This window comes from Erpetoichthys calabaricus, chromosome 1, assembly GCF_900747795.2.
Source record: "Erpetoichthys calabaricus chromosome 1, fErpCal1.3, whole genome shotgun sequence".
Lineage (NCBI taxonomy): Eukaryota > Metazoa > Chordata > Cladistia > Polypteriformes > Polypteridae > Erpetoichthys > Erpetoichthys calabaricus.
Window position 1 is genome coordinate 273672780 of NC_041394.2, and position 22556 is coordinate 273695335.

The 22556-nt window shown below is 39.4% G+C and overlaps 1 protein-coding gene across 4 annotated transcripts in view; it reads left to right on the top strand.

The window, feature by feature from the left end:
- The window catches only part of frmd4a (FERM domain containing 4A), a 449055-nt gene extending 431705 nt beyond the window's left edge, over positions 1–17350 (top strand). For 3 of the 4 annotated variants that reach the window (XM_051931569.1, XM_051931567.1, XM_028815121.2), the window contains exons 18-23: positions 1627–1683; positions 1797–2034; positions 3793–3957; positions 5146–5993; positions 6693–6789; positions 14176–17350. In XM_051931569.1, coding sequence (XP_051787529.1) covers positions 1627–1683; positions 1797–2034; positions 3793–3957; positions 5146–5993; positions 6693–6789; positions 14176–14278 — 1508 coding nt within the window. In that variant the 3' untranslated portion in view covers positions 14279–17350. Of the gene's footprint in view, positions 1–1626; positions 1684–1796; positions 2035–3792; positions 3958–5145; positions 5994–6692; positions 6790–13150; positions 13223–14175 lie in introns of all 4 variants that reach the window. The other variant, XM_051931568.1, reaches the window with a different exon arrangement.
- The last annotated feature ends 5206 nt before the right edge of the window (positions 17351–22556 follow it).

The following is a 22556-nucleotide window of genomic DNA, read 5'->3' on the forward strand; positions in this document are numbered from 1 at the left end:
CACGACCATAATTCGTTCCAAAACTCTGGTCGTAACCCAATTTGGTCGTGAACCGAAGTAATTTCCCTCATAGGATTGTATGTAAATACAATTAATCCATTCCAGACCATATGAACTATATGTAAATATGTATTTTTTTAAGTTTTTAAGCACAAATATAGTTAATTAAACCATAGAATGCACAGCGTAATAGTAAACTAAATGTAAAAACATTGAATAACACTGACGCTGCCTCTGTGTGTGTGTGTGTGTGTCTCTCTCTCGCGCTGCCTGTGTGTGTCTCTCTCTTTTCTCGCGCTGCCTGTGTGTGTGTGTCTGTCTCTCTGTCACGCTGCCTGTGTGTGTGTCTCTCTCTCTCTCTCTGCCTGTGTGTGTGTCTCTCTCTCTCGCGCTGCCTGTGTGTGTGTGTGTCTCTCTCTCACGCTGCCTGTGTGTGTGTCTCTCTCTCACGCTGCCTGTGTGTGTGTCTCTCTCTCACGCTGCCTGTGTGTGTGTGTCTCTCTCTCTCTCGCTGCCTGTGTGTGTGTGTGTGTGTGTGTGTGTGTCTCTCTCTCACGCTGCCTGTGTGTGTGTCTCTCTCTCACGCTGCCTGTGTGTGTGTCTCTCTCTCACGCTGCCTGTGTGTGTGTGTCTCTCTCTCTCGCTGCCTGTGTGTGTGTCTCTCTCGCGCTGCCTGTGTGTGTGTCTCTCTCGCGCTGCCTGTGTGTGTCTCTCTCTCTCGCGCTGCCTGTGTGTGTGTCTCTCTCTCTCGCTCCCTGTGTGTGTCTCTCTCTCTCTCGCGCGCGCTGCCTGTGTGTGTGTGTGTGTCTCTCTCGCGCTGCCTGTGTGTGTGTGTGTCTCTCTCTCGCGCTGCCTGTGTGTGTGTGTCTCTCTCTCGCGCTGCCTGTGTGTGTGTGTCTCTCTCTCGCGCTGCCTGTGTGTGTGTGTCTCTCTCTCGCGCTGCCTGTGTGTGTGTGTGTCTCTCTCTCACGCTGCCTGTGTGTGTGTCTCTCTCGCGCTGCCTGTGTGTGTGTGTGTCTCTCTCTCTCTCGCGCTGCCTGTGTGTGTGTCTCTCTCTCGCGCTGCCTGTGTGTGTGTGTCTCTCTCTCTCGCGCGCTGCCTGTGTGTGTGTGTGTGTGTCTCTCTCTCGCGCTGCCTGTGTGTGTGTGTCTCTCTCTCGCGCGCCCCATTGTGTGTGTGTGTCTCTCTCTCTCGTGTGTGTGTCGCGCGCTCTCGCTCTCTCTCTCTCTCTCTCTCTTGCTCGCTGCACAGGAAATGCACAGGGAGAGACTGAACACATACAAACCGAAAGGGAAACTGGCTTGTTCGTATACCGAGTGTGTGGTCGTGAACAGATGCAAAAGTTTGGCGAAATTTTTTGGTCGTAAACCAATTTGTACGTGTACCGAGACGTTCATGAACCGAGGTTCCACTGTAGTTGTTCATGAGTGAGTCAGTCAACTTTGAATTTTATATAAATAGATTAAAAATTTAGACTGACTCATGCCAACAAAGATTCAACAAATTTTCAGCCACATTATGTTAAAGAAATGACCAACCATGCTTGCATTACTAGTAAATATGAACCAAACGCATCATTTATTCATAAGAATTAGTGCAATTTTTTTTTTCCTTTTTTTCTCACAGAAGCAAACATTGGCTCTGAAGATAGTTCCTTATCCGATGCTCTTGTTCTTGAAGATGGTATGGAAATTCTTGCTTTGTGTATGATCACTATTTTCTGTGAAAAATTAAAAGAAAAAAAACATAATAATAGAGACAGATGTTTTTAATTTGTGATTGTTTGTATTTGACAGATGATTCTCAGGTGACCAACACCTTTTCTCCAACTGCATCTCCGCACAAAGGCCTGCCTCCCCGTCCCCCTTCTCATAGCCGGCCAGCACCTCCGCAGTCTCTTGAGGGGCTGAGGCACTTGCACTACCAGCGTAGCGATTATGACAAATCTCCTATCAAGCCCAAAATGTGGAGCGAGTCATCTTTAGATGAGCCATACGAGAAAGTCAAGAAGCGTTCTTCTCACAGTCATTCTAGGTAAATTTTGTTTGTTACTGGCCTTCAAGTTATATTAAGAGTCAAAAAAGTTAAAACCTAAAAAGCAAAAAAAAAAAAAATGATGGGCTTAAACTCATTCATATATGATTGTAATGTATTCTTTCTTTTAATTAATGCTAACTTAAGATGTGTATTCAGAAGGTATTGTTTTGCATTTGCTGAAACAACTATTTTACTGATAATGTTACTGTGCAGTATCATAGTAAATGTTGTTTGTTGGTTCTGTGGTGTCACTGTAGAATACTCTTTCAACCAGCAAGCCCGCAATTCTCGAAAGAATCGCAAATCCAAGAATGGCAATCACTTTCTGTTCCACGCAGTCTCTTTTTTGTTATTCTATGGCTGTGTCGTCAGCGAGAAGTCGTTTGCTGACGGCGGCAGATTCGCGTGCTGAAGTGACCATGGCGGCGGATCCGGGCATGGAGGGCTACATTACTAAACGAACGTGGTATATGCAGTGGTGTGGGTGGTCGCGTTCAGGCGGCTGTACAACCTGGCGTGCACGCTTTACCTCAGGTTTAGTTCACAGGTCGTAGCCATGGTAAAGTGTTGTTATCCATATGGGCTCGTTTACAGGTCGTAGCCATATGGGCTCGTGTTTGTATTACTAATCGTTGAGCTTCTTCCATTTGGAGCCGTGACTCCTTTGCCTCTGCTGTGTCAGAAGCGCGTTGTGGGCGCGTTCGTTCATTGTGTTTATCCATACGGGCTCATTTTGTATTTCCGTTAGTTGAGCTCTTTCCTTGTGGAGCTGTGACGTCTTTGCTTCTGGTGTGTCTGAAGCGCATCGTAGGAGCCTCCGTGTATTGTTTTTATCCATGCGGTCTCGTCTTTGTTGTTCTGTGGCTGTGTCGTTAGGTAGAAATCGTTTACTGTTAGGAAGCATACTCCAACTTACACACACTGACTGCTGGCACACTCCAACTTACACACACTGACTGCTGGCACAGTGGATTAGAGCAGCTGTAGTTTACAGGTTGTGGTGTTTGGGTGCCACGCACTGACTCTGGGAACTACGGGCTCAGTTTTGTATTACAAATCGAAGCGCGTTGCAGGCGCCTTCGTTCATTGTTTTTATCCATACGGGCTCGGTTTTGTATTTCTAATCATTGAGCTCTTTGTTTTTGGAGCTGTGACTCCTTTGCCTGTGCTGTTTCAGAGGCGCGTTGTAGGCGCCTTCGTTCATTGTTTTTATCCATATGGGCTCGTTTCTGAAGTGCATTGTAGGAGCCTCAGTTTATTGTTTTTATCCATGCGGTCTCGTTTTTGTTTCTCTGTGTCATTAGGTACAACTCTTACTTTTAATACTGAATTTCCGTTATGTGATTAAAATATGCCACACAGACCGCTGGCACAGTGAATTAGAGCAGGTTTAGTTCACAGGTTGTGTTGTTTGGGCGCCACCTACTGACTCTGGGAAGCCGCTGGGTTTGACTCTGAGGCGCAGTGCGCATGCGGTGCGTCCGCCATCCATGCATAAATTAAACTGTTGTTTAGTAATATAGATATGCTGAATGAATATGGTTGAAAAAGACTATGGAAATTTTATCTGAGGCCAAACAGTAGCACTTGCAAAACAAGGAATAAATAGATGTTAGGTCCTCAGTTTTAGCGTGTGATTTTTATTGAAATACCATAGTTATAATAAAGTTCAAGCAAAAATTATTGGTCAGAAAAAGGACATTTTTTTTTTTTTGCTCTGGAGTAACTGAGTAAAGTCATGCATGAATCTTTCAGCAATCACAAGCGCTTTCCTAGTTCAGGAAGCTGTGCAGAAGCTGGAGTGAGCAATTCCTTACAGAATAGCCCAATCAGAAGCCTCCAACACTGGAACTCCCAGTCAAGTATGCCGTCAACGCCAGATCTACGGGTACGCAGTCCGCATTACATCCATTCCACTAGGTAAGTGAACTATTTGGTTTGTCTTGGAAAAAAGAGGGTGTTAAAATAGTTTATAATTAAATTCATGACACTGAAAAAAGAATTGGACTGAATTACTTTCAGAATTGTATGCTAGCATTATGCATGTACAGTTGGGTGACCAAATGGTTGTATATAATCAATGAGAGGTGCTCAGCTGGTTTCACTTTCTACAAATAAAAATAGCAGTGTAGCCCTTGGGAAGCTGCTACCATGTAAACATTTTCATCCTGGCAGATAAAAACCAGAAAAAAAGAACCACACTTAAAATCGATACATATCCTTTCATGATGTTAAGTTATAACTTGCAGTCTTTCTGAAAAAAACCTTTCCTTTATGAGCTATGATTTCATTTTGATACTGTTCCTTGGTCCTTGGATCTTATATAAATTTAGCCAGGAGTTTACATGCATAGCCAGTGCGAGCCATGTGATACTGTTTCCTTGGTTGCTTTGTTCTGATACATTTACTTATGGGAAATGAAACCACTCTATATTTAGATCAAGATTTAGTGGACGTAATTCTGACATTCTGTTGGACTGTGACTGCTACAGCTTGCTGTGAATGGATACCGTATTGCTATGGGAAGATTCCTGGACTGAAAAAAATTCTACTTTTTTTTTTTTTTAAGCATCCACATTTTAATGTTCTGAATGATAGTAGAATAATTAATTGTCAATGTGGTCAAAAAAACATTTAAACATTAGGGAATTTAGCGCTGTCAAAAGAACAAAAAGTAATTAGACATACTCAATTATCACAACATTAAAAATCCTTAGCCGTTGGCTTCAAGTGATATGTCTCTCAAAGATTTCTGATTCAGTAAAGACAATGAAGATAGCTAGGGTTTGATGCATAACTCATCTCTGGAAAGGGGTAAACTAAGCTGTTCTTTAAAGTGAATGATAACATTGACAAGTCACAGGAAATGTGTTAAGTTGCTTTGATTATAGTTCATATGTTATACTAATGAGTGATAATGCCAGTGCCGGGTATATGGTCATAGCAGGAAAGACCTCTTTTGCAAAAAAAAGAAGAAAAAAAAAAAGAAATTTTGTCTGTGAACAGCTAAATTATTTATGTTTTACATGGGAGAGCTCTACAATTTTTTTTCATTTTCTATTGTTTTGGGTGCATGAAATATAAACATTTTTTTAACTCTTCTTACAGATCAGTAGATATCAGCCCAACTCGACTGCACAGTTTAGCACAGCACTTTAGACATAGAAGTTCCAGCTTGGAATCACAAGGCAAACTTCTGGGTTCTGAGAACGACACAGGGAGCCCTGATTTCTATACACCCAGAGCACGCAGCAGCAATGGTTCTGACCCACTAGATGACTGTTCTTCTTGCACCAGCCACTCAAGCTCGGAGCATTATTACCCAGCCCAGGGAAGCCACAATTATTCCACTCTTGCTGAGGACTCCCCATCCAAAGCTAGGCAGAGACAAAGACAGCGACACAAATCAGCAGGGAACCTTGGATCCTCAAATTCTGGTAGCATGCCCAATTTGGCTGCAAAAAATGGTGGAACACAGCATGGAGTTTACATGCATAGCCAGAGCCAGCCATCCTCGCAGTACCGGATCAAGGAGTACCCTTTATACATAGAAGGAAGCCCAACACCACTGGTGGTGCGCAGTCTGGAGAATGACCAAGAGGGACACTACAGTGTAAAAGCACAGTTTAAAACTTCAAACTCTTATACTGCTGGTGGGATGTACAAGGACAGCTGGCAAGGGGAGGATGGAGAAGGAAGTGGTCGATTAACTCCCTCACGCTCCCAGATTGTAAGGACTCCCTCACTGGGAAGGGAGGGCAGTAATAGGACTGCTGTGTCTGATGAGCTTAGGTGCTGGTACCAGCGCTCGTCAGCATCCCTTAAAGAGCACAACAGACTGTCTCACACAAGTTCAAATTCTTCAGATAGCAGCTCCCAATATAGCACACTACAGGGCTCATATGTGGCACAGAGCCGGGGATCCAGGATACCACCCTTCTCCAGTACTTCAGCAGGTGGGTATAGTTGAGCCCTCATTCATGCTGTGCTGCTCCGTTTCTCTGCTCTTTTACATATAGTGATAGCATTCATGATGAACAGTTTGCAAAAGGATTTATGTGGAGCTTTATAATTAACTAATATGCAATGTTCTTTGTTTAAAACACTTAATTTACTGCTGGGTTTAAATCACAAAAACCATAAATAATGATCAATTTTAAAAACTTACTTTTTATGGAAAAATCTATATAATCCTATTAAAATGTGATACAGTATTGTGTCTGAATTTTACATTTGTTCAGAGCTAGCCATATTTAATTGAACTCTTGTGTATTTGCTCAGGCACAACAGTTCATTCTGGTTTTCTATTTACAAATTTATCACACAAGTTAAAGATATAGTCTTTCACCTCAGCACTCCCATCATGTGGGATGTACAATGTAATCCTTTATTTTCACTAATTTGACTTGTAACTCCCTGAACTTCCTGAGGTTTGATGTCAAAGATGGTATGTGGAAGACTAGATAGGTGTTAGCATAATATGCTTTATGTTTCTCATGATCACATTGCTCACTCCTTTTGCTTGAGCATGCAGCCTTCTGGTTTTTAATACTCTTCTTTTAGGGAGTAGGTGTCACTGCATTAAAATAGACAATTGATGTGCCATGTACTTGACTAGATACATTTTTGATCCTTTGTGTCTGTATACCCTGTAGCTGCCTCCCCTCGCAGTCAGAGGAGCATGACACCATCTAGTGAACTTGTAGCATCACCTCCCAGCAGTCCACAACATCTCTTAAGTTGGCAGAGTGGGTAAGTCATCATATATTCCCTACAAAAGAACAAGAAACAATTTTTTAATGTGTTATACAGATTACAGATTTAGTGCCAGCTGTTTTATTCTACACTACTGGTCAAAAGTTTTAGAACACCTCAGTTTTTCTTCAGATTTAACCAGTTGAAATGCATGAATGACCTAAAATGGTGAAAGGTAAGCAGTAAACTCCCAGAGGTTTAATTTAAAGTTTAGATTAGTAAAAAGTGGAAAAGAAGGAAATTCAAGAAAATTATAAATGGACTGTCTTCAGGGAACAACTAAGAAATTCAAGAAAATTATAAATGGACTGTCTTCAGGGAACAACTAATATAGTATATCTATACTTTGTTGCAAATAGAAACCTTGACAGTTACTTCAAATCAAGTATTTGATTACCTAAAGGCTGTGAATAAAGTACAATATACTAAATTTAGTTGTATTTTAAAAGTGGTTTCACTAGAGATAGACTTTGAAGAATGGAAACTGGTATAACCTGTGCAATGGTGAAAACTGGTTAACTCTAGCCTGTCTGTCTTTTATGTTACCACAGAAAGGGTAGACTTTTGGTAACCATTATGACACCTGAGTTACATTGGTTGATATTTTCAGTTCCATTCATTGCTTATGTAATAGATTTTGATCAATAAGCACAGAACACACACTGAAACATAATACAGATAAAACAGAAAATCCTCTTGCAGTACAATTCTAGAAATGCATATACAGTGGAACTTCTGTTCACGACCATAATTCGTTCCAAAACTCTGGTCGTAAACCGATTTGGTTGTGAACCGAAGCAATTTCCCCCATAGGATTGTATGTAAATACAATTAATTCATTCCAGACCATATGAACTGTATGTAAATATATATATTTTTTTTAAGTTTTTAAGCACAAATATAATTAATTATACCATAGAATGTACAGCGTAACAGTAAACTAAATGTAAAAACATTGAATAACACTGAGAAAACCTTGAACAACAGAGAAAACTAACACTGCAATAGTTCGCGCTATAGTGCTAGGAACCACTGGCTAAAAACACTTTTTTTTTTTTTTTTTAATGAGTTTTAAGCACAAGGAAAAAAATGAACATTTGAAAAAATCCATAGTTTAATAAACCATTGCAACAATGCACGCTACGAACCGATCGCTGTAAACAGAAGTGAAAACAAAATCAAGCCCAGTGCATTCTTTAACTGCCTTCCTACCTTATGGGTCCAGCTCTCTCTCTCGCTGCCTGCGTGTGTGCGTCTGTCTCTGTCGTGCTGCCTGTTTGTGTTCGCTCTCCCTCTCTCGCGCTGCCTGTGTGTGTGTGTGTCTCTCTCGTGTGTGTGTCATGCTCTCTCTCTTGCTCACTGCACAGGAAATGCACAGGGAGAGACTGAACATGTACAAATCGAAAGGGAAACTGGCTTGTTCGTATACTGAGTGTGTGGTCGTGAACTGAGGCAAAAGTTTGGTGAACTTTTTGGTCATAAACCGATTTGTACATGTACCGAGACGTTCGTGAACCGAGGTTCCACTGTACATCGTAAGAAGCGGATCCACTGTGTTGGTGCTGACCCACTATGACCATTAGTTGTCTCTCTATACCTTTTTGAGAAATTAGACAGTGAAATAGCTATGGTTGTTAAATGTAATCAGAATTCAATTGAAAATTACAAATATCTCCAGTCAAAATCAGTGTGTAAAACTATATGGAATAAGTCAGGTTTTTTTTAGTGGGGGTTCATACATCATTTCCAGGAGCAGACCATGGTTGTATTTTCAGTTTGAAATCAGTTTTCAGTGAAACAGTGGGAAAGGGTAGACTTTTCAAATGTAGACTCATTCATGTAAGTTCTGTTTCTCCTAGAACATGTGGCCAACATTTGGCTGTCAAAGGCTAGAAGGTTGATAAACTGTAAAAATTGCATGCAGAGAAATAAACATTTCAAGCAGCAAGTCTTATTCTGCTTATGACATTGTGGGGATCAGTGCGTATTTGACATGTAAATTGTGGTGGGGCCACATGAACCTGGGAGAAAGATGCTGTCAGATGGAGCAGAGCCATCCTGAAAAGTCATAAAGAGTTCGGGAGTTTGTTTGTGTGTGTATGTATGTATGTAAGAGAGACTGAGTGAAAAAGAAAGGCCGAGAGAGATGATAAATGCTCTTGAAGAGCAAAATGTACAAGACTTGTTCCTCTGCTTAAATACATTAGCCTGAATATGTGGCATGTGGCAGGTTTAATAAGAATTCTAGCTTGAATCGGCACACTGAGTTGGGGAAGGTGAGTGCAAGTAATGTTGCCTCAGACTCCAAGTAAGTGGTGAGAGTTGGTGCCAGCCATCAGTATGCACAACCAGGGGACTGGGCAGAATAAAGATCTTTAGAGCTGCATTGAAGGAACCATGGAACGTTGGCGCAACGGTATTAGAGAGCAGCCAAAGCAAGGAGATAGTCTCTAGTAAACCTCATGTGCAGAAGATGCTGCATTTCAAAATGTATTAGGCTACCAGCCCCATTGATGATAAAATGTCAACTGAATGTTATTTAAAAAATCACGCAAAACAAAGATCTATCAAACTGTTGTCATCTAGTACAATCAACCAAGAGTAATAGTAAAAGATGTCTCAACCTCAAATTAATATGAACATTCATAGGATTCCAGGTTTTGTTCAGTGGGCAAAGTGCTACATTATATGGTGCATAGTGATAATGGTGATGACTACTCCAAAATAATAAGATATACAGGTTCACACAACATTTAAATTGCATCACAAAAAATGAACAATTGGATTACTTAAAAGAACTATAGCCATCAAACTTCAAAACAGAACTGAAACATTCAGGCTGCACATGCGAATATGTGAGCAAAAGGTATGACTTGAACATTGCCGGCCTAATCAAGCAACCCAGAGACAGGCTAGTAGTAACTGGCATAAATAAAAGTTCATATACTCAAAACAGAAGTATTTTTCTAGATGAAAAATTGCATTGATTTTGTCATGGAAAATAGGAATCATTTGATTTTTGCATCTAAGTTAAGTTTGCTATAAACATTTTGACAGTCCTTTAAATTATTGAAGCATGTTTACTCATTTAATTTTTGCATAACAGTGCCATCTGTTGGGAGAAAAACACATTATGCTCTGTTACTGGTCTGGGTGGTGCCAGAGTGTAGTACATGTAATGTCATTGCCATTCTCCCTTTCATATAAACTGAGACCTTCTAAGTCTCTGTCTTTGTCTTAATATAGAGTATATTTATGTATTGGGATCCAAACATTGTTCAGTCTTTACAAAGATGTAATATAATATACTGCAAAAGTAGAACTGTAGCTGTCTCATTCTTAAATGTTACATATTTATGGAAAAGTACATGTCTCCTGATTTTCAAATTTAATTCACAAAATACATTATTTTCAAATGAAACATTCAGATATCAATTTTTGTTTCAAGGGGAATCACTAATTAACATTATTACTATATGAAAATGAATATTTAAATAAAGACTTTTTCGAACAGAGAAAATGACATTCAATTGTAAAACATTGGTTTCTTATTTTTCGTTGCGCTGATTCTGGCATTGTTCCTTTTCCAGACACCCTATGCAATGCTGACAAATATTGTAAATCTGTTTTTGCACATCACTTCCACAGTCAACTTTTTCATAATTTGGATTGTTAAGCTTGTATCTTCTTGAATAAAATGGGCAGCCTTCTACTTCTTAGACAAACCTTTTCTTGTCCCAGTTTGGGACAGATTTATTCATGTCACTGCTCTGCTTTTTGACCAAAGGCTGTACTATAAACAGATTGTTAAGAATAATTTCCCAGCAGTATAAAAGTATCATTTTGTTTCTGATCCTGTTCCGGTTCATTCTTAAACCTTTTTTGTAGCAAACAAAAGCTGATTTCCTTTCTCATTAGTGACAGTGAATAATAACGGCAGTGTTCCTGATTTTCCTATTACTCTAACATCTTTAAAATCACCTTTATAAAGCGCATTTCCTCTGTGAGCAGTGTACATTTTGCCACCCCAGCCAACATGCAATGTCACACACAGTCTATGCTTTAGTTGTTTGCTGGCTTGACATATGATGCCTTAACAGAGATGTAATGACAAAAAAAAGATTTAGGTTACCTGTATTAAATTTTTGCTAAAACTATAAAGGGGGTAAATGGACTCTGTTTAGTTTTATTCTGCATGTTATTCCTGTTCCTGACTTCAGCTCTCAACTTGCACCTCATGCTGCGAACTTATTAAATCAGGTCTACACATTCTGTCTACCTTCCACCAGCCATGTATATTGTTGAAACTAAATGAAATGTTCTTACTTCTACTAAATAGTAGTAATTAAATGGAAGAATGTTATTATAGTAGCCTCCTTAGAAATGCTTACCACTAGGAAAACAAGTCAAACACTTTAATTTTTTTCCAGCAGTAAAAAATGTTATTACATGTAACAGAAACATGCTGTACTGATGTAGATTTAGTACACGTCCTTTGTGTGATATGTTTTGAAACGGTCACCAAGCTACAGCCCAATGTTGCAGTTGTGGCAGCAGAAGCATGTTTCTTTTTGCACTTTTCACAGAGTACTTTTACGGTTGTTTGCACATGAGGGTGTAGAAAGTTAGATCCTGAACCACACAATCAATGCATCCCTTGTTGTGTGTTGTGTAGGCTACCACAGCACAAGGCTCAGTGACTTTTACATTTCCCCTGACATGAACATTGACAGTTTATTCATTTTGAATAGTGCTTAGGGGACTAATGTCTGTCTTGTCCTTCTACTTAATAGCAATCAGTTGCCCTAATTGCATCACGATCAACCTTCAGGCAACCATATTCATATCATGGCGGTTCAGTCATACAGTGCTGTATGCATTAGTTTCCCTTTCTGTGTCAACATCTGATGACCAATTCACATTGTCATCACTTTTGCTTGATCCAACTAAAGGGTCACTTTCAGTTTGTTCTAAAACTGGCTTTACATCTTCTTGTGTACAGACTATTATGTTTTGGTTGAAAGCTCCATCCCACTCAGTAATGTTTATGATTTATCCTGGAGTGGAAAAACACTTAGAAATATTGATGATTTTTTGCAGCATAGCCTGATTTTTTGCAGCATAACATTCATTCATTCACTAGGTGGCTCCAGAATACTGTCCCAAGCTATTCAGGCTTTACACTGTAAAGCAGATCATTAAATGTCTCCCCAAGTCTGACTAGAGAATAAATGTAATAACATAAAATTCCTAGCCTGGGCCACACTCCGGGTTAATACCCAGGAGGTTAGGCTAAGAGCAAGTGGCAGTGAAAAAGAGGAAACAAAATTGTGCCATGCTCAAACTCTGTCTTTACTTGAGCACCTCATCATCCAGGCCTTTACTGGGGACTCCCAACAATACAAAAGAGTCAAGCATCAGTGACTCTGACAAAAAATAACAAAGGATGGGCATCTGGTCCATAAATTTGTTAGCCATCCATTCCATTTAAAAAAATATAAATATAGTAAAAAAAATTATAATGCCATGGACAACTCCAAATAGACAAAAGATAATAGGATATGTTCAGTATGAATAATCACAAGCATTACCACAATTATTAAAATGCAATTTAAACAGTGATTTAATAAGAACTTTATTTGCTACTACATTCTTTAGCACTGATACCAATCAGGCATAGTTAACAGTAACAGGCCCATGAGTTCTGAATTTTGGACTTTACAGCTGTCACTTACAGTACTTTTATTTTTTCTTGGAATTTTAAGGCCATATTGTGATTGAGGTATACTCTCTGGAATGTAATAAATAATGTTTGTAAGATACCATTATAACCCTTTTAGCTACTTTGTATGTCTGTGTTGTTTTTTCTGCCACTTCTCTCAGACACTGAGGAATGACACCAGAAAGGAAGCCTGCATCTTACACCACTACTGGTTGCCGTTAATGGTGAAATTTGCCCATACGCATTTGGTTTTGGTTCATGGTTGCCATCAAATGATTATTAGCTGGCTGATTGTTAGTCTCTTCATATGAAGAGAAAATCAATAACGGGTTGAAGGCTATATTTGTAAATTTTTTATTTTGCAAAAGGTAGTCAATACCCAAGTAGTATATTTATTTTTGTGTATGCTGTTCTCCTTCTGGAGACCTGTAATAGTCTTTTCATTTCTTTTATAATAGCTGCACAGTTTTTGCATGTCTTGAACGCTTTTAGGATTTTCAACACTTCCAGATACTAATTCATTGTAACTAACGCCAAACTCATCAATGTCTCCCTGCAATTTATCTCTCTTGACTTTACCTTTCTTCTTACTAACACACTTCTACCTGACTATCCTTTCCACTTTTCTTGGTTTAGAGACACAACAGAAAATTCTCCTGTTGAGGATCAATCTCAATCTCCAGCTCACCAAAGTACTGATGAATAGAGGTACAGTACTCCTTGATCCTGACTCTTCTATCTTTGCATTAACTGCTGTTGCTTCTTGTGGATGTGCTTGTCAAATGTCAGTATAGTTCCATTTACTACAATATGATGTTCAAGCATTAGATGTAATCTTAAAAGAAACTCAACAATATGACTGATAATAGTGATGCAGTTTTCTATTCTGCTTTTACACTCTTATACTTGGATTGATATTTTTCATTTCTCAAAAACAGTAAATATGGGAGTAAAAAAAAAAAAAGTCACTCTATGGCAAGTGTCAATTTACTCAATCGCCTTAACCTATTACAGAGCACACGTTTTCAAACTTGTGCCCGAAGGACCCCTGTGGCTCTAGGTTGTTTTTTTCCCCCCAAGTGAAGAGCCGTATCTAGTAAAAGGCTGCTATACTTTGTAAAACAGCAGGGTGTTTTATGTTTTCTTTTTTTTTCCTCTTTCCAATTTCCTATCCAAGTGTGCAACAGAGGGTGATATATAGAATTCTTCTTGTTGAGCAAAGCTAGGCAGTTAGCTAGCAACACAGTGAAGAGTACTGCTATTCAGTTGGACTGAACTTTTATTTACATAAGGAGTTCCATAAGGAATGTCAGCCTAGGGAGGAGCAAGTGGATAAAGATCCCTAAGCCTTCAAGGGTGCCTTGCTGCAAAGTAAAAAGTAGAGGGCTAGTGGCCACGAAGACCTGACCAATTCTTGTACATGTGGAGTGCGTGGAGCCCTGTGATTTCCAGGTCCACTTATTTTCACACAGACTGTACTCCTGGTTCTGGTTATGAAATGCATGCACATAAATATTATCTGTTCAGTTACAGCTGCAGACAGTTTAAATATGCACTCTGTTGGAAATGGCCTTCAGGATTTGTTGTTGATAGTTGCACTTAGTCTGTGTTTGATGTAAACCACTAAATGACAATTAACATGTTGGTGTTCTTCTGTTCAGGTCCTACAATGAAAGCTGTTACATGGATAGTACCCGGTACTCTGAAATAGTGGATGTTCAGTGGTATGGACGAGAGAAGGCCAAGCCTGGAACACTGGTCTGAACTTATTTTCACAGCCGAGCTACTTAGCACATGTTTAATTTTTGGACTTCCTTGCTTTTTCCTTTTTGTTGCCTTATCTTCGTAGAATCTTTCCTCTATGTTCAGCTGCAAGCACTTTTATTTTAGTTCACTGAGCAATGTCATAACTTGGGACTCTGTGAAAGATATGAAGATGCCGAGCCCTGGAACCGTACAGTTTTTTTTTTTTTTCCTTTTTCTTTTTCAATGGTTGTTACAGCTGGTCTTTAGTTCTACAGATTAACCATCAACTGGACTCTGACAGGAAAGCCTTTGTAAAATTCCAGCCTTCAAGAAAATGGCAGTGGAGATCTCCAGTTTGAAAATGCGGCGAAAACCCGGAGGTAATGATGGATTTACAAAAAAAAGACCAAGCCAATCAGTCATCATCTTGGACATCAGACATTCATGTGCAATGCAATACCTGCTGCAAACCTGCCCACTTCCATTAAAACAATAGGCTGTTGGTTGCTTCAGAAGTGTTGTTTTTTTTTTGTTTTAAACCCAATTCCTGTGGGTTCATGGCCTCTGATTTTGAACTACTAGGAAATTACTTTGTTCCTCTAAGTTTTGGGGTTTTTTTAAAGAAGGAATTTCAGCTTGTTACTTGAAATATGGCAGTGGTCTTTTTCAATATGGCAGTAAGTCACTAGCTTCTGAACTAAACTACCAAAGATCAAAACAAGAACATAAAGTACTGAATTGCTTCTTACGAGACCTTCGCTTGAACGTTCAGAACACGTAGAGAGCACAGTTCGATTATCCTGCAACTCAAGGACTTGAGAAAAGGGCAACTGTCTGCAGTTTTTTGTTGATCTACCTAAAGCTTCGACAAACAGAATTTCAGTTTATTTTTGGTAATGATTTTACATTGTCTGTCACTCAGACAGGGCCAGTTTGTTCATTTCTCTGTGTGTTTTAAACTCTTTTCAGATTAAGCTACAGTATTCAGACTGCATAAAGGATAAAACAAGAATTGAAGCTTAACATTTTAATTTCAGCTTCTCTGTTTTTAGGTGCGTTTCCCTGTCTAACACATTCACAACTGACTATTGCTGATCCCTGAGCCTCTTCTACCTTGGTAGGAGTTAACAGCCGTGACGTTTATTTTAGTATGACATGGTTTTTGGCCCTTTTTTTGTTCTCTTTGATCTTTCTGCACCCGCAACAGAAGGGTTCTTTGCCCATATTGGTGCTTGTATACCCTTTGGTGCTGTAATTGCTTGCACTGTGCCATTACTGCAGCAGCAAGGTAAGCTTTTAAAACTGGAAGTGTTTGAACATATCAAGAATGAATTCCATCAGATCATCAAGGGAGTTGACAAAGCTGCTGTATTTCTTTACTGAGTTTCTTTTTACTCAGAAACTTCCAGAACAAAAGTTGGTTAGCAACAAGACAACATTAAGCATAACAAAACCTATCAAATGTTTATTTTTGTTATAGTATGTGGTACTGGTCCAGGGTGCAGTGCCATCTTTAATATTACAGACTACCAGCATACCGAAACCCTCCGTAACACCAGGTGTTTCAGATACCGGTTCCAGTAACCTTGAGTCTCAGGTGATTTCTATGAAGACTGTTGGTTCTCGCTCTGCATCAGTTGAAACTACTTGCTTTCTTCTAATCTGTAAGCTAAAACAGCTGCTTCAAAGTGATGGCATCCAGGATGCACAAAATCCAGGAGTCTTTGTATTTGTCGCTTTGAAATTACAACGCACAAAATAAATACACAATTAGCAGTAATGGAGTCAACCAAACAGTCTTTATTCTAGCCTTTTTAAAATCCCTAAACCATTCATTTCTGGCCTGTTTTTCCGTCTCCTTGTCAGGTCACTAACTGGGTACGGTTTCTATACTGTACATTGTTATAACTCTTTAGATGATGAATGAGATGAATCAAAGTTTTTAGAGAACTCTTTGTGTAGTACATTCCGTCTGCTAATGAAAAAGGAAAGTGCATGAGCAAAACAGAAAAAAGAAAATAGTCAGCAGCTAAGGAATATGAAACCCAATTAAACATAAAATCCATGTTAGAAGAACAGCCTATTTAAACTAAAACTGCTATTAGATAGACCCTGCAATCAGAATGTTGTTTGAAGTCTGCACTCAGTATGTAGTATGAGCACAATATTATTCCAACCAGACTGAAGCGTGGCCGAATTTTGTAAGGCAGTGTTAACTCCAATAACAGAAATTTAAAGTGCCCTTTACCTGATGTTCACACCTCTACCAAGGTTATAGGATGAGAATTCACTGACCGTTCAGGCAAAACTTCTTTCATCTTTTCTCTATCCTCTCGGTTCAGCACTGCTGTTTTTGTTAGTTTTGTACATGTGGTCACTGATTCAGACAAAGTACCCAATTCCAGAGTCTCCTCTTAGTCTTTCTGGTAAGCTGTAACAAGTGTCCGTCGAATGAGTTGTGTTCATTTTTGAATACATAAATGTGATTCATGAGCGCATTAAAAAAAGCCGTACGGTGATTCCGAGCTCGGTCACTCATATGAGGCAGACTCGGACTGTCTAGGCGCCTGCAGCAATGCGTACTTTATTATTTTGTACCTCTCATGCTCGACTTTTTTTAACAAGTTGATTTGATATTAACTTTTAATTCCAACAAACAGTAGTAACAAACCTATTCAGGTGCTACAAGATGACCAGCTACTGCTTAGTTACCCTTAGGTGTACAGTTTTAATCATATTGTCAGCATTATTTTTTTTAGCAGTTGTTAAATGAAGGATTTTAGGTTTTTAAATTTTTTTTTAATGAAACCATAGAAGTCATTCCCCTAACTGACAATAGAGCATGTAAAATGATTTTCTTGAATTTTGTTCGGCTGTATTCAGACAATAAAAAAAGTGTATGTTGTAGAAAAGAAATGTGGAATTTTTAAGTTCCACTGTTAATTTATTCTTTTTGTATTAAGAATTTGTATAGTAACTTTACATTTTTCAAGATAGTGTTGTTGGCAACTGATAAATGAATTTTCAAAATGAAACATTTGGTGGTTCATGAGATTATTGAAAAAAATTAATAAATTATTGCTGAATGTTCTCAAATGTAGTTGCCTGCTTTTAATAAGCTTATTATATTATGCATATGACACATATTTCTTTTATTACTGTCCGTTGTTGAGCCTTTTTCATTGTGAGTGTACAGTATTGTGGTTTGTTTTCATCTCTGAGTCACTGGTAATTTTTATCTCTGTAGTCAATTGTGAAAACAGCATTCGAAACAGCAAACAAATGCCTGCACAATTATGGCTTTCCTTCCAAGTGCTCATGGATAAGATGCTATGCAAAAAAGACAATAAGGTGAGCTACTACTAAATATTCTTGTCAAGTCAGTTTGTGATGTTACACTTCCAGTTTCTCCATGAGCCTGCAGAAATGGGTTGTGCCCACTACCATAGGAGTGGGTGCTTTAATGACTGGTTAGGAGTGATCAGCATTATGTTTTGATAAAATGTATTTTCAGTGGGCTGGTTTCAATCAGCCATCCAAGTCAGATCTTTCTTACCCCACCAAAAAAGAAATCCTTTTTTGTTATAGAAAAAATGTCCTCCGTGTCTCCATGGTTTTATTTTGGGAAATTTTGTGTTACACTAAATGTGGATTGGACATTTGCTGCATAAGCAAGCCTTACATGCAGCCTTCTCACAACAAAGGCATGGAGCTGTGAATAGTGTTGATGTAAATGCTGAAAACGGCTGATAGCAGAAGACATTTTGGATCCATCTTCCTTAAGGTAAGAAAGCTCTTCACACCTTGTTTTATTTAGCTGCAAAGCCTATTGATTACATTTCAAAACCATAAATATTATCAATCATAAAGTGCCTCTGTTGAACTTAAGTTTAAATTACCTTTAGGGGTTTAGCACTTTAGTTCATCTGTTCTGGATAAAAGCAGCAGTGTTAATGTATGTCCGCAACGGAGCATATTGTGCTGAGCAGATTACTGTAACTTGGCATTCTAGACCTTGGCAGTGAAAGGTATCTCATAACTTCTCCAGTAGGGCAGGAGCTGGAACATGGGCTGGAGGCCGAGAGGTTCTGGCTGGATATAGTTGGACTCTCCTCTACATTGCGTCTTGAATCAGAGCTCTCAATCAAGGGTGTTCTCTTTCCTGCCCTGGAATTACCTCATAGAGGAGTACCCAGGCAGATGTGGAGATGCTCACTTGACCCTAGGTGGGTGCTGGGTATTGAAGTTTGCTCATGTGGATGAGGGGGTCGCCCCAGTTAAGCTGTGAATGTTGTTTGTGTTTATGCACCATACTACAATATCTGGACTTTTTAGAGACCCTGATTTCACAATGAAAATGACTGAGGAACCTGGAGGGGCCTGCTTGGGATTAATGACATGCATGATTTGAACCCTAGTGGTAAATTGTTACTGGATTTACTGTAATGCTCAAAGGATTGTCCATAACAAATATCATGTTCACCCAAAGGTTCTCATAAGTGTAACTGGTACTAGAGTGACTTGGGTCAAACTTAGTCTGAAGCACTAATTTCTAGAGACTCATGTAAAGATTGGTGACTGTCACCACAGCACTGTGTGTTGGTAGAGTGGCCAATATACAGACCTGGAAAACCTAATGAGTAGTGATAGTGTGCCGAAAATGACTAGTGGTGGTCTCTTCATAATCAGAAGGTCTTCTCTTGTATTTCGGGAAATGCCAGGGTCATAGAATCTAAATGAGCTCTATTCTGGATGTGCACAAGGAGCTGTGGCCAGCTGTTGACATGGTAGCAACCGTAGTACCCAGTGGTAAGGAAACCTGTTAAGTAGAAGAAAGAGGCCTTTCTATACAGTATTATGGAGGGTTTCCAGATTTTATAGTGAGGAAACCAGCACACCAAAAAGATGACAGGAAAAAACAGTGGCCAAACCTGTGTGGTGATACAGTTTAGTGAGACTATAGTGAATGTGTTTTGGATGGCCCCAGAAGGGGTTCTGGCAAACCACTGAAGAACTTGGGAAGGGTCAGTGGAACATTGCCCAGGCTCTACTTGCCAACAGTGGGAAAATGTCTTCCTAATTTGGGGATATTGTTAAGAAGTAGGAGAGCACTTCAAAAAAAATCCTAAACCCAGTTAATGCACAGTCCTTGAAAAATGGCAACGCCTGAAGAATTGCTTGAGTTAGGGTTCACAAGAGGATAAAGTTGCTTTAGCAATTAAAAAGTTCTGTAAATGCAAGCCTGTGGGGGTGGAAGTGTAAAATGCTAAACGTACTGTATATTGTTGTGGTGTTCAGGGTAATTCATCCCTTCAGTATTACATGGAAGGAAGGGGCAGTACCATGGGATTGAGAGATTGCTCTGTTGTTAAAATGGACTTATGAGAGTGCATTTCAGTTGCAGAAGGAGTGTGCTTGCTGGAATAAAGACTTTAGCCCTCAGATCCAAAAGCAGCAATGCGGATTCCACTGGTCGTGTTTGCAGCAATCGGCCATCTCTTCGCCCTTTTGCACATTCTTACCAATGAGTGTTGTGTTGATTTTGGAAAAAGCTTATGACTGTTGTAGCCTGTGCTATCTTGTGGAATGTGCTGCAAAAGTGTGCAGTTTCCTGCCTGTAGCGCGTATGGTAATTGATATTTAGTAGAATTTGTTCAGTATGAATGTGCTGGACTTCTCCAAGTGTGCGTCTTGTTTTCTCATGTCTATGTTTGTTAAGGACTGAATAATAAGGAGCTGCTGAAATTTAATCAACGGACTAGCCCAATATAGTCACACATTTCAATGTAGTTTAACTGCAGAACCAAAAATCCAGGAGGTGAAGTTGGAGCTGATCCCTCTCCTCCAGTGTCTCACTGCAGAGGGTGGAGTTGGATAGAAAATCCAAGGGGAGACTAATATCTCGGAAGTCATCTTTTTTTTCTTTCTCCCGTTGGTTAGAAAACTTTGTACAGAAGCCCTAGTCAGTGTAGTAGTGAGACAATGCCAAGTGTATAGCAAATTACAACATCGTAAATGTAAAGGGGTTTCTCTTTCATGTGACATTGTTGCACAGTGAGTCTAGATGGACTTGATCCAGCTCCACACCCTGGACCTCTGGTTCTGCAGAACAAAATATAAGAATCTTCTTTAAACACTTGAGGACTAATTTCTGTTTGCTGTGTCCACACAGAAAATAGCATCTCACCACCTGCTCAGTCTATAAAGTCATGGAATTTGTTCAGAGAAAAGCCGACTAGAGAGAACTTGGTAGTGAGGCAGGAGTGCAGAGTTGCATCAATCAAGTCATAGTAGGCAGTGAACAAGGGAGGAGGAGATTTGCTAAGTTTTAATGTAAGCCCATGTGGGAGACACTTAATAGTTTAACTTTGAAGTAAAGGTCAGTCTGGGGACTGTTTGGGAACAAGTGTTACAAGACAAGGGTACAAAATTGATTTCTACAAGTGAACCAGACCTAAGAGCTATCACTTTTAATCCAAGCTGGTGACCACTGGAGTTCCTTTTTTACCTCCTCAAATTTGCTAAATGCTATATTTTAAATTGTCTGAAAAATGAACACTGCAATAACCGTAAAGATCTGTACAATGTGTTAATGATAAACTTGACACCATCTACTGCTAACAAATATTTGAACTAAAATATTTCAAACTGTAACTATCACATTGAAGCTTTCTGTTGTCCTGCTCAACTTCTAGTTCTTGTTTCTCATCAAAGGAAATTTTCCGCTGCAGGAACCTGAAGTTAGGGACTTGCACTACATGCAAACCTCCCGACGGGGTTACAGTTTTGGCTGATATTTTACCCAATCCTAACTCGCTCTTTTCTGAAATTTCTAAGTCGTGTTAAATGTTGTCAGTAGATCTTTTTCGTGCCTTTTGTAGTCCATTGTTTTAGTGAGTGCAGTTGACCGAAAAAGCAAGTAATTGCACAAAACAAAGCAAATGCCAACCACTAAAGAAACTGTTTAAAAATGGTGGGTAGAGCTTCGAGTGAGGGCTTGTCACCTGTCTTACAATAGGTATGCTTCACCAATCGGTGATTATAATGTTATCATTCCAGGAGTCCACATAGTCGGCAAAAACCTCCTGTCATGACAGGCAGAACAAATCTTTGTGGAGCACCAACACACACCAATAGAAATTAGATCGAGCCATTTGACACTCGGTTCTCCAGTGACATCTACTGGCCATTTAGTGTAACATCAGACTATATATAATCCAGTGGCAGTCTGGGAAACGGGAACACCACTGACAATCACTGTTGTGCTTGTGATGTATCGATAAATAAATCATTAAATAATGGCAATGAGTGTAATGCACAATAAGATGAACAACAGCATTTATTTCTATAGCACATTTTCATGCAGAGTATCTTAAAGTATGTTTTATAAGAAGTTAAAAAAAAATAGATGGAAATAATATAAATACATAAAAATGCAAAAAATAGAGACGCAGACAGCGCAGATGAACACTGGGTACTAGGGTTTCTGCCATGTCATCAGCTGGCCACACATCTAGAACACAGTTCATTTAGATCCTATGGCCCTGGCCTCTCCTGAAAGACCAAAGAAGCCCTTCTGGAAGTGACAGTTCAAGTGATTCTGAAGAGACCACCACTATTCATTCTCAGCACACTCTCACTACTTGTTAAGCATGTTGTAGTGTAAAACAAGACACCTCGCTCAGCCTCTGCCTAGACTCTGCTCATATTTCCACTTTTGTATGATCTCATTCTTATTACTGCTATTATTAGCTGTAACAGACTGAAGCTGTGTCCTTTGCCTCCAAATAGGTGTGCTCATTTCAGACTGAAGATGACATGCCAAAATGACCATAAAACAATATTATTACAAGAGTTAATGAAGTAGTCTATGGTTTGTCTGTTGTAAAGGTTATTTATACTTTGTAGATCTCAAATGGAAATTGCCCACTACAAAGAAGAAATCCCCTCGTACCCGATGGATTCCACGTGAGGTGCTACCATGGGATTGTTCTCTTAAGGTCACGATGTGGAGATGATATATTTATTAAAATACTCAAGCTGTCTTTCACAAATTGTGCACTTTTGATGGGGTTTTTAAGTGTGGATAATTCCATTGGGGTCTCTTGACTGAGTCTCCCATAGTGTCTCTTAGAATTGCTCATACCATTTGCTTTGCTTATACATCAGCAGTATGTAAGCAGGTTCTCTTTAGTCGAGCAGCACTCACTTCATGGATTGTTCCTACTGGGCTCCCAGGACACTAACTCAGTTTTGCCAGCTGAGTCGAAGGTGATCTCCATCAGAGCAGCGAGTA